Source organism: Haliotis cracherodii, unplaced genomic scaffold, assembly GCF_022045235.1.
Source record: "Haliotis cracherodii isolate W230 unplaced genomic scaffold, xgHalCrac1.p SCAF_8, whole genome shotgun sequence".
NCBI lineage: Eukaryota > Metazoa > Mollusca > Gastropoda > Lepetellida > Haliotidae > Haliotis > Haliotis cracherodii.
Window position 1 is genome coordinate 45116273 of NW_027266341.1, and position 20766 is coordinate 45137038.

Sequence of the window (20766 nt, forward strand, 5' to 3'; positions counted from 1 at the left end):
GAGTGTATCACTGATTGGAGTAGGTACATGTGTCGGAGTATATAACTGATTGGAGTAGGTACACGTGTAGGGAAGTATCACTGATTGGTGGAGTACATGTATAGGGATGTATCACTGATTGGAGTAGGTACATGTGTCAGAGTGTATCACTGATTGGAGTAGGTACATGTGTCAGAGTGTATCACTGATTGGAGTAAGTACATGTGTCGGAGTATATCACTGATTGGAGTAGGTACATGTGTCAGAATGTATCACTGATTGGAGTAGGTACATGTGTCAGAGTGTATCACTGATAGGAGTAAGTACATGTGTCGGAGTATATCACTGATTGGAGTAGGTACATGTGTCAGAATGTATCACTGATTAGTGTAGGTACATGTATCGGAGTATATCACTGATTGGTGTAGGTACATGTGTAGGGATGTATCACTGATTGGAGAAGGTACATGTGTCAGAGTGTATCACTGATTGGAGTAGGTACATGTATAGGGATGTATCACTGATTGGTGGAGTACATGTGTAGGGATGTATCACTGATTGGAGTAGGTACATGTGTCAAAGTGTAAAAGTGATTGGAGTAGGTACATGTGTAGGGATGTATCACTGATTGGTGTAGGTACATGTGTAGGGATGTATCACTAATTCGAGTAGGTACATGTGTCAGAGTGTAGCACTTATTGGAGTAGGTACATGTGTACGGATGTATCACTGATAGGAGTAGGTACACGTGTCAGAGTGTATCACTGATTGGAGTAGGTACACGTGTCAGAGTGTATCACTGATTGGAGTAAGTACACGTGTAGGGATGTATCCCTGATTGGAGTAAGTACATGTGTAGGGTTGTATCACTGATTGGAGTAGGTACATGTGAAGGGATGTATCACTGATTGGAGTAGTTACGCGTGTAGGAACGTATCACTGATTGGTGTAGGTACATGTGTAGGGATGTATCACTGATTGGAGTAGGTACACATGTCACAGTGTATCACTGATTGGAGTAGGTACGTCTGTAAGGATGTATCATTGATTGGAGTAGGTACACGTGCCAGTGTGTATCACTGGTTGGAGTAGGTACACGTGTAGGGATGTATCAATGATTGGAGTAGGTACACTGTAGGGATGTATAACTGATTGGAATAGGTACATGTGTAGGGATTTATCACTAATTGGAGTAGGTACACGTGTCAGAGTAGGTCACTGATTGGTGTAGGTACATGTGTAGGGATGTATCACTGATTGGTGTAGGTACATGTGTAGGGATGTATCACTGATTGGAGTAGGTACACGTGTCAGAGTGTATCACTGATTGGTGTAGGTACATGTGTAGGCATGTATCACTGATTGGAGTAGGTACACGTGTCAGAGTGTATCACTTATTGGTGTAGGTACATGTATAGGGATGTATCACTGATTGGAGTAGGTACATGTGTCAGAGTGTATCACTGGTTGGAGTAGGTACACGTGTCAGAGTGTGTCACTGATTGGTGTAGGTACATGTTTAGGGATGTATCACTGATTGGAGTAGGTACATGTATAGGGATGTATCACTGATTGGTGTAGGTACGTGTGTAGGGATGTATCACTGATTGGTGTAGGTACATGTGTAGGGTTGTATCACTGATTGGAGTAGGTACATGTGAAGGGATGTATCACTGATTGGAGTAGTTACGCGTGTAGGAACGTATCACTGATTGGTGTAGGTACATGTGTAGGGATGTATCACTGATTGGAGTAGGAACACATGTCACAGTGTATCACTGATTGGAGTAGGTACGTCTGTAAGGATGTATCATTGATTGGAGTAGGTACACGTGCCAGTGTGTATCACTGGTTGGAGTAGGTACACGTGTAGGGATGTATCAATGATTGGAGTAGGTACACTGTAGGGATGTATAACTGATTGGAATAGGTACATGTGTAGGGATTTATCACTAATTGGAGTAGGTACACGTGTCAGAGTAGGTCACTGATTGGAGTAGGTACATGTGTAGGGATGTATCACTGATTGGTGTAGGTACATGTGTAGGAATGTATCACTGATTGGAGTAGGTACACGTGTCAGAGTGTATCACTGATTGGTGTAGGTACATGTGTAGGGATGTATCACTGATTGGAGTAGGTACACGTGTCAGAGTGTATCACTTATTGGTGTAGGTACATGTATAGGGATGTATCACTGATTGGAGTAGGTACATGTGTCAGAGTGTATCACTGGTTGGAGTAGGTACACGTGTCAGAGTGTGTCACTGATTGGTGTAGGTACATGTTTAGGGATGTATCACTGATTGGAGTAGGTACATGTATAGGGATGTATCACTCATTGGTGTAGGTACGTGTGTAGGGATGTATCACTGATTGGTGTAGGTACATGTGTAGGGATGTATCACTGATTGGAGTTGGTACACGTGTCAGAGTGTATCACTTATTGGTGTAGGTTCATGTATAGGGATGTATCACTGATTGGAGTAGGTACATGTGTCAGAGTGTATCACCGGTTGGAGTAGGTACATGTTTAGGGATGTATCACTGATTGGAGTAGGTACATGTATAGGGATGTATCAATGATTGGTGTAGGTACACGTGTCAGAGTGTGTCACTGATTGGAGTAGGTACATTTGTCAGAGTGTGTCACTGATTGGAGTAGGTACATGTGTAGGGATGTATCACTGATTGGTGTAGGTACACGTGTAGGAATGTATCACTGATTTGTGTAGGTACGTGTTTAGGGATGTAGCACTTATTGGTGTAGGTACATGTGTCGGAGTGTGTCACTGATTGGAGTAGGTACATGTGTCAGAGTGTATCACTGATTGGAGTAGGTACACGTGTCAGAGTGTATCACTTATTGGTGTAGGTACATGTGTCGGAGTATATCACTGATTGGAGTAGGGACACGTGTCAGAGTGTATCACTTATTGGTGTAGGTACATGTATAGGGATGTATCACTGATTGGAGTAGGTACATGTGTCAGAGTGTATCACTGGTTGGAGTAGGTACATGTGTCAGAGTGTATCACTGGTTGGAGTAGGTACACGTGTCAGAGTGTGTCACTGATTGGTGTAGGTACACATGGAGACATACATATTCACAATTTAGGAAACAATACACTGAGTCGTCTCATATAAAATATTTTTTTATTGAATATTATCATAAATTATATACAAACATTAACATTTCTGCTTGTTCCAAAATGTATATTCGCCAAAAGTAATATATTCTACAAAAATAATATATTTTGGATGTGTATGTTTTTACGAACCTATTATTTGGGATTATGTGAACTACATTTTGACCAACTCGCGCTCTTTGTAGTGAGGGGAGATTCAAAGTACGTTTAAGAAGTGATTATCTATTGAAAGGTCATGAGAACGATTGTGCTAACATCATGAGACTTTATTTGGGATGTTCGACACTGTCACCAAAGAAGGACGAGAGCTCGTTTTTAATGTGCTGGAAACATCAGTGAAAAGTTTCCTACTACCTCACAAAGATGTTTGTGGCAGCGATTTACCTTATCCTTGTGCAACAGCAACCTGGCTCCCGCGACCGCTGCAGATCTAGCCTTGTCGAGTGAAGGTGTAGCACCGGACTAGTACAAGCTGCCACACTCACACACACGTGCATGCACGTGCTTATTTTAGAACAATAATCTTGACCGCGATATGAACCTCCATTTCACCTCACCTCATATGACCTGATGAAATGGGAAGCGTATTGCGAATTCAAATCGTAAACCTTCGTTAATGTTAATTTGGTATAAAGTACGTACGCTGTTGTGTTCAAGATGCTGCAAGGAAAAGTTGCCAACTCGCGATACTCTCTGTATCTGGCAGGAATGTATGTCAATAGGATACATTGTTTACAATATGCGTGTGCCACACCAGTAAACTATTTGGAATACGTGGATTCATCATAACAATGTCAGTATTGAAGAAGTGGCGATGTGTGGTTCACATAGTTTATTGGCCCTTTGCAAAGGTATTGGTCAAAACTTCAAAGAACTGCTTTGCTGTTACTATCTGCCATTGACTGGCGTCGAATAACTCACAGGTTACGAATTATGAACCAGAAACATGAACGAGTCAATGAGTCTCACGTCTTCTTTGCATAGTGTACTCAAAACAGCAACTGGACGACCGAACTCTTGACAAATACAAATCAAATATGTAGCGGTTCTTAAAAAAGTTAATCATTTCGGAAATGAGGTTATACATATTTAACACTATTCTTTAATGAGCAATTGAACTACGCTTGTGAAGGCATTCGATACAGAATCATCCTGCCTTTGGACATCACTGTATGTATGGGAATTGGTAGCTTTGCAATATCCTCCAAAATAAGATAGCTAAGCGATAAAACGAAGCGTGGTTTATTTCACGAAAAAACATTGTTCTATAATGACGTCATTTCCGGAGATTCGAACATGCGCTCAAAACTAGATGACGTCGTAAATTGGAAGACGTTATTTTTTAGAGGGAAGTGTCTCGTGAGTTGTTAGGGTGATGTAGTTTGGCAACGTAGATAAACGTAATAGCTGAACGATCGCATCCAAATGTGGGCGAGATATGACAATCGGTATTGGGAGAAACGGTACAGGTAATGTGAGAATACATGTATGCGGGAAAGTCCAAATTTAACCCCCTGTTCATAAAATGAACTTGTCCGACATCACGGAGTACGGATTCTATTTAGGAAGTCGTCATTATTTAAATACGGGTAAATATGTTCAATATGGATGCTTGTACATTTTAGTAACATCCTTAAAGAGGCTGTACATAATATTAATATCTCATATAAGCAATAAACGATTCGTGGTCGTTGTTTATCGTACAATAAAACACTGCAGGGAGAATGAAACTCTCGGGTCTACAACCCTCATGGTTTATTCTTACTCAGTGTTTTAATGTACGATAAACAACGACCACGAATCGTTTATTTCTTAAATGCACGGCTCTTAGTATTACGAGAACAAGACTTGGCATGGTCAAATATCAACGTTATGGAGTATTGCCAGTAAGTTTTCAACAGGACTGCGACTATTAATAAACAAGGGTTTAGGTATATGACACGTGTAGGGCAGAGGTAATTTTGACTGACTGACTGACTGACTGACTGACTGACTGACATGATACGAATGTATCAAGGTGGCGATATGATACATATGTGTTGTCTCTCGTACAATGATCACGGTTTAGTTCTCGCAGTAAAAATGTAAGTTCATATCTTGAAATGTGCACCTTTGCTTGCAGACACCACCATGACGCTGGTGTCTGACAACTGAGATCACATGACATGTGACGCAGTTCTGAGATGGTGTTTCCACCAAGGAATATAGCCAATGACGTCAGACAATCTGACGCTATACAGAAACATTGATATTCCTGTTATCCCACTGGTTGAATGGGTCTAATTATTGCCAAGATGCATGCACATACAGGTTTCCTTCTCGCGTTATTTCCGGAACAGGAACATGATAGCTCTGTGTGAAAGTGTGAGAATAATTCTACCTCAAGTATTCTCAGATGATTTTTTTCGATAAACTTATTGTTGAGAGAGCGCATGTACACTTCGTGGCAGACGTATATCCGCAGAACACCCCGCACACGACCATTGCTATGATCATGGCAACATAGACTTGGATGGATTCACACTATTTTGGTCCCATGCTATTTCGAAGTACGACAATACTGGCATGTCGCTTAGCCCACAATGAGAGTCGATTGATGGTCGATGCCCAGTAGGTCTCCTGGGAGCCATCTTGCCATGCATTAGCCACTATATAGGTTATTGGTTTGGTGCTCTTGTACTGTTCTAGTGCTACCTTATTGTTGAGTGTGAAGTACTTGGAGCCATCCACATAGTTCAGCTTCCTGGAGAACAGGGGGAGAACCCCGAACATATAAACATCGTCAATAGATATTAAAGGAGCTTGAAAAGACGATTCATATAGTAATGGGATACTGTCAGTTGTCATTATCACAACGTAACCGGAACAGAAATCTGGAAAAGTTGTTTTATCCGGCAGAACGTCTGGCGGAACATACCACTTGTCTTTCGGATTCCTGATAATGACACTGGTCCCGTGTTTCTTGTAGTGACAAACTACTGTTCGCTGTTTCTTGCATATCATAGGAAGAAAATCCTCAACAACCATAAACATATTCACGAACATATCATCATCCGATTTAATGACGTAACGCGCCTGCGCACAATTATCGTTGATCCATTTTATGGCAGTCAGTGCCTTATATGTGAGGTTACGGAATGAATCGGTGAAGTCACCCTGAACTAGGTCTCCGTAAACGGTATTCTCGTTATTTAAACGTAGCTGCGTATCTCTTTTGGAAGGAAGGCCCAATATAAATATCGCTCGGACAGTTATATCCTTAAAGACATTCCTGTTGGCCCAAGTTTCTCTGAGAATTCTCCTTCTTTGAAAATTATCACAAGCACTATTGAAATATATGAGTATATCCACTTTGGAGCCATTACAAATATCATTTGACAGCACGATATCTGGCAGAAAGGGGTGTTTTTGTGAGGTTCGAAAGGGATGAACTACTGGTCTCAAATCGAAAAAGTCCCGAAATGTATCCTTCATAACAGGAGATTTAGTTGAGGTTGCCACAGGCTGGGAGGTGTATTCACTAGTATTTAAGGCCGTCAGTTCGTTTCCTCCAAATGGAAACTGTTTACTGACGTAATCCGACAATTCAGTCATGTGATATCTGCGCTTGGTGAAAGTCGTGTGGGATGTAAAGCCTGTCGCCATCAACACAGTAACGACACAAATAGCCGTCACGCACGTCACAAGAACCTGTTTTATCCGAAGATATGTGGAAAATCGTATCCTTCCCATTCTCGCTGTTCACGGAATTACTTCACTCATCGGACTAGTCGGTGGTAGATTGGGCACAAGCAACACTCATGGTGTCACCTCTCCAATGCTGTCGGCCGAAGGTCAGCGTGAACGAATCTGACGAAAAGGAAGTGGACGGCCATCTTTGTCCTGCAGGAAGAAAGAAGCCCATATCAGCCAAATCCACATAGTTATTGTCCTACTTCATCCTGTTTAAACAATGCTTGCAGCGTTATATATAGCAAAGCGTATCCATATCAACCATGTTTTAAAGAGTTTCCTTCTCACACAATAGGGGAAGAATGTCCATCTGAGGAATAGTGTGAAGATGTCATCGTCCACTGAAGACGTTGTGGAACTGCCATGTTACCCATTCCCCAAGTCCACGACGTCCGGGTCACAATGGCTATGTACATAACGATGTCAACTGGCCAACTGTTTGGATGACAATGCCTGTTACCAGATAGATGGTATTTGCAATATGTGGAGGACACACCCAGAGGTCAGCAGAATCAACTGACGATGGCTTTCGAAGGAGTCAATACTGATAGTAACATCGACAGCTAAAAGGTCGTGTAGTCAAGACTGGGGAAAACATTGGAATTTATGTCTATTAAACCTCCCCTCAAAACCGCACAGATCACGTGCTGTAATTATCACGCACTGTGGGAGATATGATTTTTATGAATCATGATTGTTATCTGTATAAGTAGAGAGAAAATAGAATGAACAAAGATCAATTGAAGGTGTCAGATAGTCAGCACATAACGTGCTGAAATCCTCCTATTGTCGCCCGGTAGGCCCACATACCAGATGCACCAGGGTTTTCTGATAACACAACCTCCAGATTACATTCAGGAAAATGACTAATACGGAATTTATAGAATTCTCCCAACAGTAAAACGAATCACATATCGTTTAATTCAGTAAAGCTGAAGCGACATAGCAGCCAGGTCTTTACGACCTACAACGTCTTACGCGTATTTCCACGTGTATGAGTGTGAAATGATAAGATTTGAAACAAAGAATATAACACTAGAAGAATAGTATTAAACTTGATGAAACTTAAACACAAATAAAACAGTACGAGTGAGGTTGTGTCATGGAAGTGGTAGTACTTACTTAAGCGAAACCAGCGTTTGAATCAAAAGGGCCACACTGAAGTCGGCTTACTGTGACAGTAGTTCCTACTGCCGAGATGTGTGTAGGAAGTCCGCTATACAACGTCCTCACATGGCCCGCTCGGATCTACAATTCACGTGTCGCTGTGTGACTGTCACGTGACGCTGTGACTTCTATTACCAGATAGAGGAAGAACGATCAGTTTGAGTGATCAATTTATCTGATCGTTTGGTCTTTTATGTCTGTTCTACTGACCCCTTATCTCTTTTCGTTCACACACACACACACACACACACACACACACACACACACACACACACACACACACACACACACACACACACACACACACACACACACACACACACACACACACACACACACACACACACGGCTTTGTGATGGAGTGTGGGACGTGTTCACGTTCATAAACCAGATGATAGATTTATTTGCGACAAAAGTCCACAGCCGGCCCACCGAAACTCATCCAACACAAGATGTTGGTAATGCAAGACATGAACGTCCCCGGGCTAGGTACATGTATCTGTCTGTGACAATTCCTGTATGTGTGTAGAGTTCCTTCCTCTGTCGACACACAAGTACACAATTTGTCTTCTCAGTATAATGAAAACTCGGTTATTTTTATCTTTCTCCCTCGTACACCAACAAGAAGCGTCATTCCTACACCAGACATGGCATGAAGTCACTGTTCAGACGGTGTGGCAAGTAACCAATGGGAACAGCGTTCCTCCGGTGCGTTAAGCGGTGTATGCAAACAGGTATGAATGGACTGTTTCTGCACGGCCGGTGTGCGATTTCTGACCAGATTTTTTGTAAACTTAGGCAAATGATAGAGCATACAGTACAAACATGGTATTGTTTATCGAGATTCTAACAATACTTGATAATTTCCTGTGTTCCCCTCTTCCAGTGATAGAAAGGGCCTTGTGTCCCCTCTCAGTTATATGTAAACAACTAAAACACCTTAATCCTTCCCAAACCTCATTTAGAATTATTTTTCCTTTTCATGGCTCGTGTTCAAGCACGGCGATTGATCTTCAAAAGGTTATTTGTTACTTGACGATTTCATCGTTAAATCCAATCAGATGTCTAAAATGTTCCTCGAACTATGCAGATATTCCGTGTATATAGCCATGTGTGAGAACGCATCATGTTTATATCCATTATACTTAGGCCCCAGTTACAAGAGCTTGCTATTGCTTAACTTTTGCATTTGGAATACATCAACTTTTACTGTTACATTTCACGAGAAAGAAAACCGTGCAAACATAACATGCATGTATATTTCAAAATCTATATCCAAATATCACAGCACAGATACAATAACAACACTGGAGTATACTTGAGCATAAATCATATGTCACAGTGTAACACAAGTTGCGAGTGCTTCTCGGATGGCGGATAAGCCGACATGTGACCGTGCATCCAAAGGTAAGTATGTTGATGAGACACTCGAGCTACTGTCGGTACGAGCCCAACGTTACGAGAATATTTTCTTGATAATCTGTAAAACAAGTGCATCCCCCACCTTTAATGTTAGACAAAGTGTTTTTGTGGACATTATTTGAAAGATATTCCAAAACTGTTCGTAGTCTGTATGTATATTGTGTGAATCACCTTAGCGTGTGCATGTGTTTTCTGATGACGATGCTCTTTAAATTAGTGTGGGGTCCTGAACGAATATGCTTGCACATTCTTTTAATACATACTGACGGAGTTATATGAAATATAGAGCAATGAACATGGATATATATTTTTCTTCCTTTTTTAGTTTTTCTCATCAAAGTTGTACATGGAAACTTTAACAGGTACATCGTTACCGGTAACATAATGTAGCACAGCATTATCAACATTATTTTCTACATTATTCTATCCATATAATGTGAAAATGTACAATAGTTAATTTCCTACCATTCTGTCATGTGTCACCGTAAATCGGGTCTCGATTACCACACGTCCTCAAATCATAGGAAACGGGTTCGACAACATGTGCAATAATTCACTTGAGTGTCAAAAGAAAAGAAAATAAGTCAGGCAACTCCAGATGTAATTAAAATCCGCGTTAGAGATTAATGTAATGTAGGCTTGAAAACCCGGCAAGATCCTGAAAACGCTACCACACATCCTTGTACAATATGTCAGTGTAAGATGTACAGTGCACGCCCCGTGTGTCTGGGCAGCATGTTGCTGTGACGTACACACCACACTACTGTACACATCATGTATGTTCGTACGGTGCACACCCTGGACGCAAGGTATCTCTCTATCACCCGTCCGCTTCTCCGTGTCACCCACAAACTTACCTTCACAAAGTTTCCAGTCAGTAAATCTACATGGCAGCTGGGGAGTTGTATTGCCACGATGCCCAACTTTCACAAAATGTTGCGGACTCAAAGCTAAACTTTGATTGAAATGAACAACTTTTGCACAACTTTGTGACCAATCCCGACGTCACATGCACGGTGACCAGTTACACATGGTCGTTACAGGCAGTGCGGCGAGTAGCTGTCCCACCTTCTTGTCACGGCCTGTGTGACGGGAGAGATTAGAGGGCGGACTTAACATAGAATGATAAACATACTGGTGTGAGGGGGCAGTACTCACGTGTGAAATACTGTGTGGTACAGAGAATGAATGTACATTAATGACTAAGTTGTCTCTTTTTGGCGGACAATGTATTTCGACACCGTTAGTAATATAGTCTAGTTCGTTCTATAAATACACTCCAGAGGTAATTATATTGCGCCTTATTTCAAACGGAATATGCCACAGCTCACAATGCTTACTACGTTCAATCATGTCAGCCACTTTGAAAATGTTCCATTACATGAGTAGCGTTTATATGGTAGAAATCCTTCGATTATTTCACGATGGAGATTCGGGTTATTTGACAGGTACAGGCAGCAGAAGATGCAATTGAACATGAGGTAAACCTATTAAAACACATTAAAGAACACTTCAAGTTGTTTTCATGTATCAACAAGGACAGCACATCCTGGTGAGGTCGGTATGTCGGTATGATAGCACACCGGTGTAATTATCCCATATTGTCGTAACAGTCTTGGGATAGGCCGAGGTGTGGCTATATGGTTTTTTTCATGTCAACAGCTTTCATGCATTTCCTTTTCTCTTGTTTTAAAGCCGATAAGCCAGCAAGGTCCATCTTGGGTATACAACTTACAGATGATGACCTGTTAGAAGGGAGATGGTACATCTGTGTGTGTGTGTGTGTGTGTGTGTGTGTGTGTGTGTGTGTGTGTGTGTGTGTGTGTGTGTGTGTGTGTGTGTGTGTGTGTGTTTATGTGTCTGTGTTGGTGTGTGTGTGTGTTTATGTGTCTCTATGTGTGTCCGTGTGTTTGTGTGTTTATGTGTCTCTATGTGTGTCCGTGTGTCTGTGTGTGTGTCTCCGTGTATGTGCGTGTATGTCTGTGTGTGTGACTGTGGTGTGTCTGTGTGAGTGTGTGTGTGTCTGTGTCTGTGTCTCTCTGTGTCGCTGTGTGTGTCTGTGTCAGGCAGTGTGATATAAGTTGTGACCCTGGAGGAAGCGACAACATAACTGTTGATTAATACTTGAAAAAATACACTTAAGTTCTATGTGTTTTAACAATTATATTTTCCATTGAGGTTTGAACTTCAGAGTCATTTCGTTTGGCGAGTGTTACCCTTTAGGTGTATGACTGGCAGACTAGGAATACCATATGTCAACAGCAGGACGGGCTCTCGTTTCCGTATTGACACCACATGGTAGATGTATGACCAGCACACACTTGGCTCTTGGAGGCGCTGTGTCATGTCAGGTGACTAACTGAAGGCAGTTGACCACCCAGGCATGATGCACGGGCTCCACTGGTTAGTAATTGGAGGCAGTCACTCCACGGAACCACCGATTATGCCAGCTATTTGCAGTGGGATGGCCGCTGGAATGAAGACCGCGTGGTGAGAAGTTGTCTCTCACTTTGAGTTGGTCCAACTGACAATAGAGACCATATAATAGAGGTCTCTGCTGACCAGAATCCTATCATATCACGGAGCTATACCAGACAGTACTGGCAATGTAGGATACATGAATACTGGTGTGTTGGTGTCGTGATCAAGGTCGTATATCATGGTGTGTTGGTGTAGCAGGGGTATATCATGGTGTGTTGGTGTAGCGGTGGTATATCATGGTGTGTTGGTGTCGTGATCAAGGTCGTATATCATGGTGTGTTGGTGTCGTGATCAAGGTCGTATATCATGGTGTGTTGGTGTAGCAGGGGTATATCATGTTGTGTTGGTGTAGCGGTGGTATATCATGGTGTGTTGGTGTAGTGGTGGTATATCATGGTGTGTTGGTGTAGCGGTGGTATAACATGGTGTGTTGGTGTAGTGGTGGTATATCATGGTGTGTTGGTGTAGCGGTGGTATATCATGGTGTGTTGGTGTAGCGGTGGTATAACACAGTGTGTTGGTGTAGTGGTGGTATATCACGGTGTGTTCGTAATGTAGTGGTATATCACGGTGTGTTGGTAATGTAGTGGTATATCATGGTGTGTTGATGTAGTAGTGGTATGTCACAGTGTGTTGGTGTAGTGGTGATATATCATGGTGTGTTGGTAATGTAGTGGTATATCATGGTGTGTTGATGTAGTGGTGGTATAACACGGTGTGTTGGTGTAGTGGTGGTATATCATGGTGTGTTGGTGTAGCGGTGGTATAACACAGTGTGTTGGTGTAGTGGTGGTATATCACGGTGTGTTCGTAATGTAGTGGTATATCACGGTGTGTTGGTAATGTAGTGGTATATCATGGTGTGTTGATGTAGAGGTGGTATATCACGGTGTGTTGGTATAGTAGTGTTATGTGAGGTTAGGGTTTGTGAGGTTTTATATACTGGTGTGGTAGGGTGTGTGAGGTTGTATATACTGGTGAGGTAGGGTGTGTGAGGTTGTATAGACTGGTGTGGTAGGCTGTGTGAGGTTGTATAGACTGGTGTGGTAGGGTGTGTGAGGTTTACAGACTGTCGTGATAGGGTGTTTGAGGTTGTATAGACTGGTGTGGTAGGGTGTGTGAGGTTGTATATACTGGTGTGGTAGGGCGTGTGAGGTTGTATATACTGGTGTGGTAGGGTGTGTGAGGTTGTATAGACTGGCGTGGTATGGTGTGTGAGGATGTATATACTGGTGTGGTAGGGTGTTTGAGGTTGTATAGACTGGTGTGGTATGGTGTGTGAGGTTGTATATACTGGTGTGGTAGGGTGTTTGAGGTTGTATAGACTGGTGTGGTAGGGTGTGTGGGGTTGTATATACTGGTGTGATATGGTGTGTGAGGTTGTATATACTGGCGTGGTATGGTGTGTGAGGATGTATAGACTGGTGTGGTAGGGTGTGTGAGGTTTTATATATTGGTGTGGTAGGTTGTGTGAGGTTTTATATACTGGTGTGGTATGGTGTGTGAGGTTGTATATACTGGTGTAGTAGGTTGTGTGAGGTTTTATATACTGGTGTGGTAGGGTGTGAGGCTGTATATACTGGTGTGGTATGGTGTGTGAGGTTGTATATACTGGTGTGGTAGAGTGTGTGAGGCTGTATATACTGGTGTGGTAGGGTGTGTGAGGTTGTATATACTGGTGTGGTATGGTGTGTGAGGTTGTATATACTGGCGTGGTATGGTGTGTGAGGTTGTATAGACTGGTGTGGTAGAGTGTGTGAGGTTGTATAGACTGGTGTGGTATGGTGTGTGAGGTTGTATAGACTGGTGTGGTAGGGCGTGTGAAGTTGTATATACTGTTGTGGTAGGGTGTGTGAGGTTGTATATACTGGTGTGGTAGGGTGTGTGAGGTTGTATAGACTGGTGTGGTAGGGCGTGTGAGGTTGTATATACTGTTGTGGTAGGGTGTGTGAGGTTGTATATACTGGTGTGGTAGAGTGTGTGAGGTTGTATATACTGGAGTGGTAGGGCGTGTGAGGTTGTATATACTGGAGTGGTAGGGTGTGTGAGGTTGTATAGACTGGTGTGGTAGGGTGTGTGAGGTTGTATATACTGGTGTGGTAGAGTGTGTGAGGTTGTATATACTTGTGTGGTAGGGCGTGTGAGGTTGTATATACTGGTGTGGTAGGGCGTGTGAGGTTGTATATACTGGTGTGGTAGGGTGTGTGAGGTTGTATATACTGGTGTGGTAGAGTGTGTGAGGTTGTATAGACTGGTGTGGTAGGGTGTGAGTCGTATACGTATTGAACTACTTAATTGTCTGTACTATACACATGCTTTTTACATTGTTGTTTTTGGCCTATTCGACGGTGTGTGTAATGTTTCGGGAACATTAAATGAAATAGGCATACGGAATATTTTGAAAGACATTTTTATCTTGTGGTTGTCATTTTGAGACCAGCTGTGAAATGTCATAGATTCCAGAAAAGGAACTTGTCTTAAATGCAGCCTCATCTGTGGGAGTAAAGCACGTAGCATCCGTGGGGAAGCCGCATTATTTCCTAAAACGTTAAAAACAGCTGGCTAACTACACGGTATATCTTGACACGCAACACAGACGCTGGTTATTACTGACCAATTGCTGCCCATAACATTGGCGTTCAGTCAATGGATATATCGTATTTATTATAAATGTGTGTATGGGACGATGCAATGGCTTTTGAAATCAAATATGCAGGAAAGAAGAACGGTAAGTAGAATGTCGGCTAGCTGTCATCAATGTCACGTATACCGCCTATGGTCATAGGCAGCACACCCTATCATTAGTTGCTATATTCTGATGGAAGAAAATAAATAACATGCACGGTAAAAAACGGATTATTAGTGTACAAGGAAGGTGTTAAATGTTACAAAACTGTATGCACACGAGCAGCGGTAAACGCCGAAACGGGGCCAAACAAATGTTCAACAGCTTGGGGTCAAAGTAACGACAGGTGTAATCAAATGCATTAGTCAGGACTGATCCTTTGACAGGTCAGTAGTCTAATCATAGTTCCGTACTAATCCCACCACAGTTCAGTACAAGACCTAGCACAGTTCAGTACAAGACCGTGCACAGTTCAGTACAAGACCGAGCATATATCAGTACAAGACCCAGCACAGTTCAGTACAAGACCCAGCACAGTTCAGTACAAGACCCAGCACAGTTCAGTACAAGACCGAGCACAGATCAGTACAAGACCGAGCACAGATCAGTACAAGACCCACTACAGTTCAGTACAAGATCCAGCACAGTTCAGTACAAGACCTAGCACAGTTCAGTACAAGACCGAGCACAGATCAGTACAAGACCCAGCACAGTTCAGTACAAGACCCAGCACAGTTCAGTACAAGACCGAGCACAGATCAGTACAAGACCGAGCACAGTTCAGTACAAGACCCAGCACAGTTCAGTACAAGATCCAGCACAGTTCAGTACAAGATCCAGCACAGTTCAGTACAAGACCCAGCACAGTTCAGTACAAGATCCAGTACAGTTCAGTACAAGACCCAGCACAGTTCAGTACAAGATCCAGCACAGTTCAGTACAAGATCCAGCACAGTTCAGTACAAGACCCAGCACAGTTCAGTACAAGACCCAGCACAGTTCAGTACAAGATCGAGCACAGTTCAGTACAAGACCCAGCACAGTTCAGTACAAGACCCAGCACAGTTCAGTACAAGACCGAGCACAGATCAGTACAAGACCGAGCACAGATCAGTACAAGACCGAGCACAGTTCAGTACAAGATCCAGCACAGTTCAGTACAAGACCGAGCACAGTTCAGTACAAGACCGAGCACAGATCAGTACAAGACCCAGCACAGTTCAGTACAAGACCCAGCACAGTTCAGTACAAGACCGAGCACAGATCAGTACAAGACCGAGCACAGTTCAGTACAAGACCGAGCACAGATCAGTACAAGACCGAGCACAGTTCAGTACAAGTCCCACTACAGCTTAGTACAAGACCCATTCAATCATGACTAGTCAACAACTCTTATCTTACCCCATTCAATCATGACTAGTCAACAACTCTTATCTTACCCCATTCAATCATGACTAGTCAACAACTCTCATCCTAACCAATTCAATCATGACTGGTCAACAACTCTCATCCTAACCCATTCAATCATGACTAGTCACCAAATCTCATCCCAACCCATTCAATCATGACTAGTCAACAACTCTCATCTTAACCCATTCAATCATGACAAGTCAACAACTCTCATCCTAACCCATTCAATCATGACAAGTCAACAACTCTCATCCTAACCCATTCAATCATGACTAGTCAACAACTCTCATCCTAACCCATTCAATCAAGAGAAGTCAACAACTCTCATCCCAACCAATTCAACCATGACTAGTCAACAACTCTCATCCTAACCCATTCAATCATGACTAGTCAACAACTCTCATCCCAACCCATTCAATCATGACTAGTCAACAACTCTCACCCTAACCCATTCAATCATGACTAGTCAACAACTCTCATCCTAACCCATTCAATCATGACAAGTCAACAACTCTCATCCCAACCAATTCAACCATGATTAGTCAACAACTCTCATCCTAACCCATTCAATCATGACTAGTCAACAACTCTCATCCTAACCCATTCAATCATGACTAGTCAACAACTCTCATCCTAACCCATTCAATCGTGACAAGTCAACAACTCTCATTCTAACCAATTCAATCATGACTAGTCAACAACTCTCACCCGAACCAATTCAATCATGACAAGTCAACAACTCTCATCTTAACCCATTCAATCATGACAAGTCAACAACTCTCATCCTAACCAATTCAACCATGACTAGTCAACAACTCTCATCCTAACCCATTCAATCATGACTAGTCAACAACTCTCATCCCAACCCATTCAATCATGACTAGTCAACAACTCTCACCCTAACCCATTCAATCATGACTAGTCAACAACTCTCATCCTAACCCATTCAATCATGACAAGTCAACAACTCTCATCCCAACCAATTCAACCATGATTAGTCAACAACTCTCATCCTAACCCATTCAATCATGACTAGTCAACAACTCTCATCCTAACCCATTCAATCATGACTAGTCAACAACTCTCATCCTAACCCATTCAATCGTGACAAGTCAACAACTCTCATTCTAACCAATTCAATCATGACTAGTCAACAACTCTCACCCGAACCAATTCAATCATGACAAGTCAACAACTCTCATCTTAACCCATTCAATCATGACAAGTCAACAACTCTCATCCTAACCCATTCAATCATGACATGTCAACAACTCTCATCCTAACCCATTCAATCATGACTAGTCAACAACTCTCATCCTAACCCATTCAATCGTGACAAGTCAACAACTCTCATTCTAACCAATTCAATCATGACTAGTCAACAACTCTCACCCGAACCAATTCAATCATGACAAGTCAACAACTCTCATCTTAACCCATTCAATCATGACAAGTCAACAACTCTCATCCTAACCCATTCAATCATGACTAGTCAACAACTCTCATCCTAACCCATTCAATCGTGACAAGTCAACAACTCTCATTCTAACCAATTCAATCATGACTAGTCAACAACTCTCACCCGAACCAATTCAATCATGACAAGTCAACAACTCTCATCTTAACCCATTCAATCATGACAAGTCAACAACTCTCATCCTAACCCATTCAATCATGACATGTCAACAACTCTCATCCTAACCCATTCAATCATGATCAGTCACAATTCTTATTCTATGGGTAGTAGTGTCAGTTAAACGTTTCACTAAACAAGTGAGTATATGTTGACCATAACAGATCACGTTTCATAAAACAAGTGAGTATATGTTGACCATAACAGATTACGTTTCATCAAACAAGGGAGAACATATTGACAACAGCAGATCACGTTCCATGAAACAAAGTTTCGTGAATTGACAACAGACAGAATATTTTTGTGAAACAAAACTGTTTAACAAGAACAGACCGTGAATTGTGAAACAGGGGGGGGGGGGCATACGATGACAAAAGCAGAGATGCATGGTAACCATGTATTACATATCCTCATGACATAAACTGTCAACATGTCAATGCATCAGAAAACATGTCAGTATTTGTTTCCCCTGGGTCGGGAGTTCAACATTTATCATCAAAATGCATGTGATACAAAAAACTATACTCCGACCTTAGCGCATCAACCAGTACAACACAATTGTTATAGCTCCGTTATCAAGTGCTAAATGACATATTGACATTTTCTTGAAAACTTACCCCAGAGAAGACGTGAGCCAAGTGCAACAATTTCTGTCTGAACCCGAAGCTATAGATTTAGGTAATGTAGCCCTTGATATCTGATTTCACACTAAACCTCAAGTCCCGTATGTCAGCAACTTAGACCTTCGTCACTACATTGAAAAACTACCACGGCCGTGACAGCGGTTTATGGCTATTACTTCGGCAAACATCGGCGACTCACACTTACGTCATCGGCAAACATCGGCAAATAGCGAGAGCTTTTCTTGTTCCGAGTCAACAAGTCCGGTCGGTAAACAATGAGCAGTGTAAAGAAGGATTTCAAAGTATCAGCTTTTGTTTCACCTTTGTTAGACGTCATTTGGGTTGAAAATAACGTTTATTGGGATTTTTCCCTACATTTGCACACCTTTCCCAAACTGTGAAGTATATTCGATTAAACAGGTACAGTGGCGAAAGCCACAACATAAAAACAGAAAAACAAAGCATCTGTATGACCATACCAATACTGGAATACGCAAGAGGACGATATATCTTTCATAACAAAATTGAGAGGAATGGGTGGTAGTAAATATGTTTTTTTTATTCATTGCCTAACCGGTTTTGGGTTAATATGTTATGAAACAAGGGATTAAATGGTAAAGAGTGTTATTCAGGAGCATTTCTACACATTGTTATCATTGCTTCGTGTATAATTTCCACTCAGTCTTCGGTCGTGTATATCTTTGAACACTCTCAGGATGTCAACACAAACAGGACATTAGCCTCTCATAACATGCAAGTACCGAGTTGTCCCAGCAGACAATCTGAACAATTAACTTGTCTCCTCTCACGAGTGCTTGTTATAAACAGTGCCAAGACAACATTGTTAGCACCCAAAAGCCACCATGCATGTAGTGTGAGTATAGCGCTCAACTGTTTCTAAAACATGGTGCCTGTGACACACAACTGGGACTGAGATGATACGCTAACATAGGGTATGAAGATGAAACTCCATCTCTTCTCATCCCGTCCACTGCATCATTGGTCACACCTAATTTGCGATCACATAAAATGCATATGTATATCCACTGTTTGCATGAACTAGCAAAAACTTGCTATGACTGGCGAAAATAGTGCTCCCAGTGTCACCCTGTGTAGGCTGAGAATCACAATGTTCCAAGTTTCACTATTATTCACTGTGTTCCAAGTTTCCTTGTTACGGTTGCCTTTGTGAACGTTGGGAGAATTGACAGTCTGTGGAACACAGTGTTCCAAGTTTCCCTGTCACGGTTGCCTTAGTGTACGTTGAGAGAATTGACAGTCTGTGGAACACTGTGTTCCAAGTTTCCCTGTTACAGTTGCCTTAGTGTACGTTGGGAGAATTGACAGTCTGTGGAACACTGTGTTCCAAGTTTCCCTGTTACGGGGGTTGCCTTAGTTTAGGTTGGGAGAATTGACAGTCTGTGGAACACAGTGTTCCAAGTTTCCTCGTTACCGTTGACCCAAGTTACGATCTGTGAAGCGACACAGTCTGTGAACACACCTTTCTAATTGACGGATTGCCCCCGAAGATGCCGTGAGATCAGGGACACAGACAGACTTTGACACAAATCTGTTGAGTCAATGTTATGTCTAATAATAGCTTTCACTGGGGGTCAGATTGTAAATAAAACACCACAACAATCCCAAAATAAATGTTTGGTTTACAAATTAGTCTAAAGCGCACGGAAGCCAAGCAATTCCCGAAATGTATTATCCTCATACGATGTGCGTGCCTTGGCACAGCGATACGTGAATCAGTGGAAACATACAAGCAGTCAAATATTGTTGGCTCCAGAAATGTATCTATGCTTTGGACCTGACAATGAGATGGTCATCCTGTCAAGATAATAACAGTACGGCCGCTAAGCCCAGTTGAAGTCATGGCGCAAGCTTCCTTTCATCTTCTGTCTCCTTGCTTAACATTGGAACTATACGGAAGATTACCGAGGACAGATTTACCTGTCTTGTCGGGCAAACATGTAATGTCTTTGATGTGACAGGTATGCACTTTGATGTGCATCCAATGAATTAAAAAATACAACACACATAGTAATGCACCTGTACGTAACTCTTAGCAAACGACCATAGAATATGACATCGCATATACGCACTGGCGAGTCTAGGGCTAGGGATGTGCTTACAAATATTTACATGGCCAACTAAGCCTTTATGAACCCTCCAATTGTTCCTTGTTTCTCTTTAGATGGGACCGTGCCATACAAGTTGTACAAAACCTGACAACAGACGGCATGATCTAACGTCCAAAACGAATGGAACTCGCTTATTCCGTTTATCACATGCAGCCAATACATAGAGTACCAAAGTCCATTTCTTTATCAAAATGTCCTGTTCTCAAGTTCAAAGACAAATTACATTAGTCTCGTAGATCACACGTATTGTCACCCTACATCATACAAATTAAAGTATACTTTAATAGGGCGGTGTCAAACATGACATATGACCTAGTCATCGTTGAGGCTGGCAGTCACTTGATGATCCCCTAAACACATAACAACACGGTTCACAAATGATTCCTACAATTGT

General features: G+C 42.1%; 1 protein-coding gene across 8 annotated transcripts in view; it reads right to left on the reverse strand.

Annotated features, from left to right (window-relative positions):
* LOC139450095 (beta-1,3-galactosyltransferase 1-like) overlaps positions 1-20766 on the reverse strand; it is a 58951-nt gene that overhangs the window by 11341 nt on the left and 26844 nt on the right. For 2 of the 8 annotated variants that reach the window (XM_071231735.1, XM_071231734.1), the window contains exon 2: positions 3189-7010. The exons of 3 other annotated variants lie outside the window; for them this stretch is intronic. In XM_071231735.1, the coding sequence (XP_071087836.1) occupies positions 5652-6860 (1209 nt within the window). In that variant the 5' untranslated portion in view covers positions 6861-7010 and the 3' untranslated portion in view covers positions 3189-5651. Of the gene's footprint in view, positions 1-3188; positions 7011-7982; positions 8065-10306; positions 10390-20766 lie in introns of those variants that run through there. 3 more of the 8 variants (XM_071231736.1, XM_071231737.1, XM_071231739.1) reach the window with 3 other exon arrangements.